General features: G+C 43.5%; 1 protein-coding gene across 1 annotated transcript; it reads left to right on the plus strand.

The window, feature by feature from the left end:
• Positions 1–4728: 4728 nt before the first annotated feature.
• LOC143986762 (uncharacterized) lies at positions 4729–10396 on the plus strand. The gene is made up of 5 exons (XM_077485167.1): positions 4729–4750; positions 6286–6660; positions 7911–8297; positions 9524–9716; positions 9871–10396. Exons 1-5 carry the CDS (start codon positions 4729–4731, stop codon positions 10394–10396), a joined length of 1503 nt encoding a protein of 500 aa, XP_077341293.1.
• The last annotated feature ends 1176 nt before the right edge of the window (positions 10397–11572 follow it).

Raw genomic sequence — 11572 nt, forward strand, 5'->3', positions numbered from 1 at the left:
CAATACCCTGCTGTACCCAGCCATGCTCAGCCAATATTACAGTGGGGGAGTTTGTGGATATTACAGTGGGGACTATGTGGCGGTGGAATTTTCACAGGGTTTTGCAAATTTAATTATTTTCTGATCCGAAAAATTATCCGATCCGTGACTCCAGAACGCATGCATGATGTTTGCCATGTATTCTAGTGGCCCTAGTTCACACCAGTGTGGTCAGTTCCAATCCTTTTAACAAAACAACCTGCTGTATTTTGTCTGGCATCAAAATGTTTGTAAATGCACCAGAATGCACATTGTCCTAATGAAAAAAGAAAGTTCTCAAGTATCAGAATCCAAAAAAGAGGGAATAACATTGGAACGCATTGAAAATGCATTAAAAACGTGTAAAAGCACCAGATTGCACATTATCCTAATGAAAATGAAGATTTTTTAAGTGTCAGAATAAAAAAAAAAAAAGAGGAAAAAAAACACACAGGAACACATTGAAAACGCATAAAAAAGCATCAAAAATGTGTGTAAACGCACCAGTTGCACATTGTGCTAATGAAAATAAAGATTTTTCAAGGGAAAAAATGCATTGGAAAGCATAAAAAATATGTGTAAATGCACCAGAATGCAAATTGTCCTAATGAAAAAAAAAAATGTCAAATGTCAGTATAAAAAAAGAAGGAAAAAAACACATAGGAACACATTAAAACACAACAAAAATCCATCAAGTTCCAATTCTTTCAACAAAAGAACAACCTGCTGCATTTTGTTTTAGCCTGGAATGCACCAAAATGCATGTAAACACACCAGAATGCACATCATCCTGATAAAAATAAAGATTTTTTAAGTGTCAGAATAAAAAAGGGGAAGAAAACACATAGGAACACATTGAAAATGTGGCAAAAATACATCATTGGAATGCATGAAAATGGTTGGAAACGCACCAGAATGCACATTGTCCTGGTGAAATAAAGATTTTTTAGGTGTCAAAATAAAAAAGAAGGAAAAATGCATAGGAGCAGGTCAAAAACATTTGTAAACACACCAGAGTTTACATTGTCCTGATAAAAATAACCTTTTTTTTAAAATAAAAGTAAAAAGGGAAAAAATGCATAGGAACGTGTCAAAAACATGGATAAACGCACCAGAATTGACACTGTCCTGATGAAAATAACCTTTTTTTTAAATAAAAAAATGTGTCAAAAACATGTTGTAAATATGTATGCAAAAATGCATCCAGAATGCATAATGATGGTGTGAAGAAGCCGTGTGAATTACGGGTACAAACATTAATAATGTGCAGGTCTTCTCAGGTTTTCCTACAGCAGATGACAGGTACACTTTAATGTGACCATTAAAAAAAAGTGCTTTTGCAGGTTACTATAGCAACCATACAAGGAAAAAAAAAAAAGATCATAGAGCTCTCCTAGCAGCTGATTGGTGCAGGCTGTCACTATGACATCACGGTCTATAAATAGAATGGCAGTTACAGCATATAGGTAGAAAAACGGCCACAGCTCTGTCAGTTGGTCTTTGACTTTTCTCAGAGTAAGACAGCAATTGATTTGCTCCTCAGAGACATTGATTGTTTTTTGTGGACTGAGATAATTTGAAGAAATTTTGAAGGAGTTTTCGGGTTATTTAGTCAGTGAAGGACATTTAGTGACATTTAGTGACATTTAGTGACGAGGAAGAAGAATGCTTTTCAGACTTTGCATCTTCTTTCTTTTTCTGCACCTTGTGACAGGTAAGTGTACTGATCAGTGTTACACCTTACTGTAGAAATCACACAGCTAACACTGCAGGACAAGGAGTCTTTATTCTCTAGGACTGCATAGTGACACCTATTCATGAAATGAGAACATTGCAGTCACATGGGTAGATAAAGATCCTTCTCCTTGTGGAAATGCTTTGTGTATGGAGTGTAGTAGAGGATGTGTAGTAGGGATGCGTGTATGGAGTGTAGTAGGGGATGTGTGTATGGAGTGTAGTAAGAGATCTGTGTATGGAGTGTAGTGAGGGTTGTGTTTATGGAATGTAGTAAGGGATGCGTGAATGGAGTGTAGCAGGGGATGCATGTATGGAGTGTAGTAGGGATGCGTCTATGGAGTGAAGTAGAAGATGTGTGTATGGAGTGTAGTAGGGATGCGTGTATGGAGTGTAGTGAGGGATGTGTCTATGGAGTCAAGTAGAAGATGTGTGTATGGAGTGTAGCAGGGGATGCGTGTATGGCGTGTTGCTCCATCGGACAAATTTTTGTTGTGCATGCTCTCAAACTTTCCGACAACAAATGTCCAATGGAGCATCATCCGATTGTGTACACAAGACCATCAGACTAAAATCCAAAGTACAAACAAGCATGATCAGAACCAATGCTAAAGATCAGACAAGAGCAGAAGTTGCCCAAAGGGTGGCGGTAAAGAGCTGAAAAACCACATGATTTGACAAATGTTGGCTGAAAAAGTTCTGCCTTGTGTATGCATACCAAGTTCAAGGCCAGTGCCCCTTTGGACCAAAATCCATGGAAGAGCCCGATGGAAGTCCGATTGTGTGTATGAGGCTTTAGAATCAGTCAGCCACAAAATAATACATTTTTAGTTTTGAGTTCATTATATTTACGTTAACATGGCAATGTTCCCATAGATTCAACCACCCTCAGGTACCCACTGCTGATATATTCTCAGTGCAGGTGCCCATAGAAATCACAGATCCAACCACCCTCAGTTACCCACTGCTGATATATTCTCAGTGCAGGTGCCTATAGCCATCAAATTGAATGTAATATTTACTGGCTACTGAAGCGGTGCGTTTACAAACCATTTTTCGGGTGTCGTTAATGCAAACTGCTGCAGGTATTAATATTAAGTTAACAGAGTGCGATTGTAATACGGTTAATGGGATCAAAACCTCTATTATTATTTTCTAATGTAGTGCTCCAAAAAATTAAAAGGAGCGGGTGGAACTTTTTTTTCAAGTGTCTGAAATTTTAACAATAAAAATGTTTGTTGTTCGATTAGTTCCACAAATCAAATGTTATAAACAAACACAATTTTAAAGTGCTGTCAAATAACGTTCAAGTCTCTTATGGCATTTTTGGATATATTGACCAGACTGCTACTAGTGTATGGCCAGCTTTAGTCATAGTCTGATCCTTGGCTGAGATGCCAGTTCTGGGCTGTGTGGGCACGTTTCACACAGATCAGCCCCCTGCTGCTGCCTCTCACTTTATTTACCTGCCAGTTATGTTATTATTAGGCCCAATTCACACCACTGTACAGTTTTTTCCCTTTTTTTATGGATGTGAATGCAGCTGCAACTCTTTCAAATTCTCACAGGTGAATAAATATGTATTGCCTTCAGATCCATAACACAAAACCCAGAAACCTGCGTCTGAGGACATGCGAATACATGTACACCATTGAAAAAAGGAACAGGGCCATTTTTACGCATTCAAAAATGGATCTATTTATTGATCAAAATGTGGGAACTTTTGTTCCTTGCTTGATCATTACATTGTTTACAGTTGTGTTGGGGTCATGTAATTGAGGCCTAACGGTTGTAGTGAGCGATCACTGGGAGATTGAGAAAATGCCTCCTCATGGTGCACCATGCGATTCTCCAGTCCCTGTCCTATACTGGGCAGAAAATGTTAGAAATGTGAACTTGTGCTTTACGATTGAAGTTTAGAATGTAAGCTGGTGAAATTAATCGTTGTTTTCTTCTTTCCCCAGGTGTAGAAATCAAAAGCATTCAGACGTACCACCAAGAACTGAATGTTAAACCAGGACATCGGCTGCTGATCCCCTGTTATTTCCAATTGGATGAACCCCTTGCAGATAATTATATCAAACTGCAATGGAGTGTGAAGCCACCAGACCAGGATGAATTTCATCTCATCTACCAGATTGAAGACACTGCACTCCTGACAGTGAAAGATAATAACAATAGAGCAAGGATGCACTTGTCAGATGTGCGCCAAGGAGATTGTTCCCTTGTGATCGATCCGGTTCATCGCAATGATAGTGGCATGTATGATCTTCACATTGCCATAAACGGACACGAGTTCCCAGGAGACACGAGAGTCGATGTTCACATAAGGGAAAGCCGTAAGTATTACAGCCTATAGAGACAGTGTAAATGTAATAAAACATGCCTATCAATGCCAGATCTTGCTGCCAGAAGTTGGGTGCCACATCCTGGGTAAAATGTATGTACTCAGCATGCATGTAAACGTTTCTGCAACGATTACATACATGCAAGATTATAGCATATGCGCACCATTGGTCGCTAGGAGTCATGTGCTGACTGCATCCTAGCAACAATGTGGGCTTAAGTGCTTTTGAATGACTTTCTTAAAGATCCTGATGCCATTATTGAAATATACCACGGAGATAGTGTCATACAAACATTGAAATGCTACAAGTATATGCAGTGGTGCCCCCCCATCCATGTGTCCGGCTCCAAATCTGCATGCAGTGCACCAGATTTATTGACTTCAAGGAAGGGGGGACTCTAATAGGCTTAAAAAAAGGGTGGGCTCAGGGCGCAGAGCAGTGCAGTGGGGTGCCGCCAGCTGACCAGGGGGATGATTGTTTGGAGAAATCAGCCAGTACAGTAGAAATCGACTGACATTCAAACCCGCTGTCAGCGCTAATCGGACACTGGTTTTTCAGCATGCCTGGTCAACAGAAGCTGGTCACTGGATAGGGATCTATACACAGGGGTTGTACAAATTCCTATCCAATGACCAGCTTCTGTCGACCAGGTATGCTGAAAATTTTGAAGGGATGCAAGGACAATTACAGAGACAGAGCGATGCACGGTGTCTGTGTCTCCCCCTCTCCCTACCGCTGGAGGGAGAGACACAGACACAGTGCATCATTCTGTAATTGTCGTCCCCCTGCACCAATCCCCCTTCCTGTGCTGCCCACATTAGATTCTTCCCTGTGTGCCTGGGCCCCCCATGTCCCCCAGCAGTGCTGCCGGCTTCCCTCTTTCGCTGGCTCAACCGACCTCTGGTACCCACTTCTGATGGCACAGTCTCAGTGCAGGTGCCCATAGCAATTACAGATTCAGACACCCTCAGGTACCCACTTCTGATGGCACACTCTCAGTGCAGGTGCCTATAGCAATTACAGATTCAAACGCCCTCAGGTACCCACTTCTGATGGCACATTCTCAGTGCAGGTGCCCATAGCAATTACAGATTGAACTGCCCTCAGGTACCCACCTCTGATGGCACATTCTCAGTGCAGGTGCCCATAGCAATTACTGATTGAAATGCCCTCAGGTACCCACCTCTGGTGGCAGTCTCAGTGCAGGTGCCCATAGCAAATTACCTGCAGCAGTTTGCATGAACAGAGTGAGATTGTAATACGGTGCTGGAAACACACAGGAATCGCTGCCAATCCCACACCACATCAGTGTGAACCGGGACTCAATGGGTTAATGGGATCAAAGCCACTATTATTTTCAAATGTAGTGCCCCAAAAAAAACTTTGGAAGTTCAATTAGATCAAAAAAACAAATGTTATAAGCAAACGCAATTTTAAGTTATTTGAATTTTCACACAGATCAGCCCTCTGCTGCTGCCTCTCACTTTATTTAACTGCCAGTTATGTTATTATTAGGCCCAATTTACGCCACTGTACAGTTTTTTCCTTTTTTTTTATGGATGTGAATGCAGCTGCAACACTTTCAATGGAGGCATTCCATTCACACAGGTGAATAAAAATGTATGGCCTTCAGATCCATAACACAAAACCCAGAAAAATGCCTCTGAGGCCATGCATACATATACATGTACACAAAAAAAAAAAAACAGAACAGGACAATTTTTACGCATTCAAAAATGGATCTATTTATTGATCAAAACACGGGAACTTTTTTCCTTGCTTTAACCGTTTCCCGACCACTTTACACGCATATACTGCGGCAGAAGTGCACATATAGGCAGAATTGCATACCTGTACGCCGCCCTTTAAAAAGCGCCCGCCGCGAGCTTCATGAGTGTGATCGTGTATGGCCAGCTTTAGTCATAGTCTGATCCTTGGCTGAGATGCCAGTTCTGGGCTGCGTGGGCATGTTTCACACAGATCAGCCCCCTGCTGCTGCCTCTCACTTTATTTACCTGCCAGTTATGTTATTATTAGGCCCCATTCACGCCACTGTACATTTATTTTTTCCTTTTTTTTTTATGGATGCAAATCCAGCTGCAACAAAAGCTGCTTTACGATTGACCGAAGTTTAGAATGTAAGCTGAAGCTGTTGAAACCAATTGTTGTTTTCTTCTTTCCCCAGGTGTAGAAATAAAAAGCATTCAGACCTACCACCATGAACTGAATGTTAAAGCGGGACAGCAACTGCTGATCTCATGTCATTTCCAAACGACTGAACCCCTCGCAGATAATAAGATCAAACTGCAATGGAGTGTGAAGCCACCAGATGAAGATGAATTTCAACCAATCTATCAGATTGAAGATGCCACACGCCTGACAGTAAACGACATCAACAGAAGAGCAAGGATGTACTTGTCAGATGTGCGCCAAGGAGATTGTTCCCTTTTGATAGATCCAGTTCATCGCGATGATGGCGGCATGTACGATCTTCGCATTGCCATAAACGGAGACGAGTTCCGAGGAGACACAAGAGTTGATGTTCACATCAGGGAAAGCCGTAAGTATTACAGCCTATAGAGACAGTGTAAATGTAATAAAACATGCCTATCAATGGCAGATCTTGCTGCCAGAAGCTGGGTGCCACATCCTGGGTAAAATGTATGTACTCAGCATGCATGTAAACGTTTCTGCAATGATTACATACATACAAGATAATAGCGCCACGTTGTGGGCTTTTTAAGTGCTTTCGAATGACTTTGTTCAAGTTCCTGAAGGCATTATCGAAAAATACCATGGAGATAGTGTCATAAAAACGTTCAATTGAAATGCTACAAGTATATGCAGTAGCGGCAGGTCCATTAAAGGCACATGGGCTGCAGTCAGTGCTGCCGGCTGACCGGGGGGGGGGCTATTTTTGATGGTTTGTTTGCCCCCGTACTGTGTGTACCAGGCTTTAGTTATGCAGAGTAATCCTCTACTTCCTTGGGTGAGATGCCCATATAAAATTAAAACCTGTTCTGGACATTGCCACCAATGGAAGGGGGGTGGTACCACCAGGCCTCCTATAGGGGGGCGAAAAAAAAAAAAAAAAAAAAAAAAAAAGAACAGCAGCTCTATAGTACAGACTGCAAACGTAGGCAAAAATAGGACCAGGCAGCCAATGTTATTAAAATGGTACAGAAAACATCCGTGTAGATGAGTCAATCCCTTCCAGAAGGATTGAACAATTGACACATCTACATCTTCAGTGCAGCTGAAGCTACAGAGAAAAGAATTGAGGAATCTGTGTCCTCAATACCTTTCTCTGTCTCAGAGATGACATATCAGGGGTCTGTTTAGACCCCTGATATGTCATCGAAGTAACAGAAAACAGTGTTGTAAGAAAAATTTAAAAAAAATATTTTTTACAGTTAGAAAATATTATTTTTAAAAATTAGAAAAAAATAATGTTACATTTTTAAAGTTGTTATAATTGTGGGATGGGGGGATTGCCCTGTCAGGTAGGCTGTATGGGGGTCCCCATGATTTCTAACGGCAGCCCTGGTTCTGGGCTGCATATACATGTGTCACACAGGTCAGCCCCCTGCTGCTGCCTCTCGCTTTATTAGCTGCCAGAAAGTTATATTCTTATACCAGAGGCAGTGATTGATCACTGGGGGAGGGGAGATAATGCTTGATGACACAATTCTGCAGCCGCTATTGCATACCAGGCAGAAAATATTAGAAATGTGTACTTGTGCTTTACAATTGTCCATAGGATGTAAGCTGAAGCTGGTGAAACTAATCGTTATTTTCTTCTTTCTCCAGGTGTAAAAATAAAAAGTGTTCAAACCTACCACCATGAACTGAATACTACAGTGGGACAACAACTGATCATCCCATGCCATTTCAATCTGGATAAACCCCTCAGCAATAATCTGGTCCTCTTGAAATGGAGCATGAGGCCCATAGGAGAAGATACATTTCATCCAATCATTAAGGTGTATGATACCAAGCTCCTGCCAGTAGAACACCCCACTAGAAATGTATGGGTGGATGTGGCACAGGTGCGCCAAGGAATTTGCTCCCTTTGGCTAAATCCGGTTCATCTTAATGATAGCGGCACCTATGAGGTCCGCCTTGCCATAAATGGAGACGAGTTCCCAGGCCACACAAGGGTCAATATTTACGTCAAGGAAAGTGATACGGAGATTGGTAAGTTTTACATGCCTATAAAGACAGTAAAAGTGTAATAAAACACGCATATCAGTGCTGGATCTTGTTTCCAGAAGCTAGATGCAAATTGTTATCACTAGATGCATGTAAATGTTTTGTAACGTGCGTTAAGCTTATAGCACAAATGTTGATTATTGGTTGCTAGATGCTGTGAGCTGCCTGTATCCTAGACAGCTTGTGTTGTATCCTAGCAAGAATGTAGATGGTCTTAGTGCGGTGGACCTTCTTTTGGCAATCATTTCTCTATCAGGTCCACTCCGACAGCTTGCCTGCCTGTGTGCAATTTGATTGGCCGGGGCCCAGTTAGCAGTGAACTCTGGTCTGCATTAGTTGAAATCTAAAACAGGCCTTTACTGCCGGTTCACACCAGCGCGATGCGGGAACCAGAGTGATTCCCGAGCCAGTATCGCATAGAACTAGCAGGCAGTTCACACTGCCCTATGCGAACCCCTGTGGGTTTCAATAGAAAGTCAATGTCGCCCCCAGATCGGTTTGCATATCACAGTGCGAACTGTGAATTCAGAGAGGAATTGGATGGAAAGGGTGTGAACACCCATGCGATCCAATTCTGGTGCGGACAAAAAAAGGGTCTGCACCATTTTGGTCTGACTGTGATGCGAATTCAGCCATAAAAACGGTATTACTGAATTCACATCGCACATACATATATCTCATGTGATCTGCATAGCAGTACAAATCACATGTGATGTCTGACATCGCAGAAGTGATAATAATAACGTGATAATCTTATAAGCCCCGTTCATACCTTTGCGCTCTGGTGCAATGCCTTAACTTGTTACACGTTAATGGGCCAGAAATTGTACCTGGCACCAACTTGTCATACGGTGCACTGCAATTCAGGTGTGTTAGCAGGTTTGAGGTCTCATTTAAAATGAATGCCCTAATACATACATGGTGCACTACTGTGCATTGCGTTGATACATGCAAAGGGAGTGTGAAGCTAGCCTTACAATATATCAGTGATGATAGAAATATGAGGGCAGCATACTCGTTTTCAAAGGTGCAGGCTCTAGGGCTGTTCTCCTACATAACAACAGATCCAAAGTCTGACTTCACAACCTGAATACCTAGAAGACTCTGCAATAGATTTTGATTTGTGTATAGCTTTTAGATCTACTGTTTATATTTTAGATAAGTAAATGTTCCTTGCAAAATAACTTTCTTTTGTGATGTGTTTCATACAGACCCTAATCAGCCAATGAAGGATGAGGAATCCCAGTCACGGAAAGCCAGTGAAAATGAAGATCTGGACCTCATGAGAATGGCAGATGTTGTCCAAGTATTAAAAGACAATGGCACCTTAATAGTCATGGGGATTTGCGGAGGACTTCTGCTTCTCATTATACTATTGGGCATGGTGCTAACAATCTACTTTGGGTAAGTTGATTTAGCACTTCCTATAGCTCTCAGTGCAGGGCTTCCCCTTCCACCTATAGAGGGTGGGTGGAGCCAATTTTACATTGAGCTAAACCCGTCCCTTTCTTGAATCCCTAAATACACTTATCTAACTTATCCTTTTCTATTTTCACAGATGTAGATATTGCCGGCTGAAGCACAAGGCAGTGGATGAAATAAAACAGATGGAAGAGGGAAGACTGTGTGGGTTACAAGTGCCAACAACCTATGTATCTAACCCTATGGAGAATTGGCATGAAGGATCTACCCTGGTGGACAATTGGCAAAAAAGATCTGCCCCAGCAGATCATCGGCACAAAGGATCTGCCCCGGAGGAGAATCGGCACAAAGGATCTACCCCCGCGGAGAATCAGCACAGTGGATCTATCCTCGTGGATAATCGGCACAGAGGATCTACCCCCGCGGAGAATCAGCACAGTGGATCTATCCTCGTGGATAATCGGCACAGAGGATCTACCCCCGCGGAGAATCAGCTCAAAGGATCTACCCCCATCCCCACATCTAGCCAAGTAAAGGTGGCGGATCCACCTCCATTAATGACAGCTGAAGAACGGCAGCGAGTTCTGAAGAGAGTAAGATCAAGAGTGAGGAACTACGTAAAGTTTAAAAAAAAACTTAAAAGGACTCCAGGGGGAAAGTAGGGGGATAAGTCAGGGCAGGGTAGGAGAGTAGTAGGGGGATAAGTGAGGGCAGGTTAGGGGAGTAGTAGGCGGATAAGTGAGGGCAGGTTAGGAGAGTAGTAGGGGGATAAGTGAGGGCAGGGTAGGGGAGTAGTAGGGGCATAAGTGGGGGCAGTGTAGGGGTGTAAGTGAGGGCAGGGTAGGGGTGTAAGTGAGGGCAGGGTAGGGGGTAAGTGAGGGCAGGGTAGGGGGTAAGTGAGGGCTGGGTAGGGGGGTGGGGGGGCATAAGTGAGGGCTGGGTAGGGGGGTGGGGGGCATAAGTGAGGGCATGGTAGGGGAATAAGTGAGGGAAGGGTGGGGGGGAGAAGTAGCGGGGTACGAGAGGGCAGAGTGGGGGGATTAGGGGCAGTGAGGGCAGGGTGTTCAGAATTAGGGGGATATGTGAGGCCAGGGTAGGGGAGTAGTAGGGGATAAGTGAGGGCAGGGTAGGGGGTAAGTAGGGGGATAAGTGAGGGCAGGGTAGGGGAGTGAGGGCAGGGTAGGGGAGGAGTGGGGGTTAAAGTCTGGGTTGGGTTGGGATGCAGCATGAGAAGTGGGGGGTACTTCCGCACACCCTGCCTTCACTGTCCCTAATCCCCCCACTTCTCCCCCACCCTGCCCTCACTTACCCCCCTCATGCTTCCCTCACTTATTCCCCTACCCTGTCCTCACTTATATCCCCCACTTCCCTACCCTGCCCTCACTCACCCCCCTACCCAGCCCTCACTTACCCCCCTATCCTGCCCTCCTCTAGAGCGGGGAGCCTAGGACCAGCAGAGCACTGCTGATATATCTGGTACTGCCCTTTTCTCCTGGGCAACTGGGGGACCTTTGTTTTAGTCATATGAATTGTTTCAGCTTTAGTGGTATTTTAGTCATGCGAATTGTTTTGTCATGGCCTCTCCCTCACGATGGCTCTTGACAAATGAGAAGCTTCCTCTGCTTCTGAAACTGGGCGGCACAGTGGTGTAGTGGTTAGCACTCTCACCTAGCAGTAAAAATCCCAACCACGACAATCCCAACCACGACACTACCTGCTTGGAGTTTGTATGTTCTCCCTGTGCCTGCGTGGGTTTCCTCCGGGTACTCCGGTTTCCTCCCACACTCCAAAAATATGCTGGTAATTATAAAAAAAAATAATAATTAAGGGAACAGTTT

Source organism: Lithobates pipiens, unplaced genomic scaffold (assembly GCF_037356315.1).
Source record: "Lithobates pipiens isolate NorthernLeopardFrog02 unplaced genomic scaffold, aLitPip1_a1.2 Scaffold_18, whole genome shotgun sequence".
Classification (NCBI taxonomy): domain Eukaryota; kingdom Metazoa; phylum Chordata; class Amphibia; order Anura; family Ranidae; genus Lithobates; species Lithobates pipiens.

Coding starts and splice junctions, on each gene's coding strand:
- LOC143986762 (XM_077485167.1), top strand. CDS start 4,729: ATGACCAGCTTCTGTCGACCAG. Junction 4,751..6,285: donor GACCAGCTTCTGTCGACCAG/GTATGCTGAAAA, acceptor TTCTTTCCCCAG/GTGTAGAAATAAAAAGCATT. Junction 9,717..9,870: donor GTGCTAACAATCTACTTTGG/GTAAGTTGATTT, acceptor CTATTTTCACAG/ATGTAGATATTGCCGGCTGA.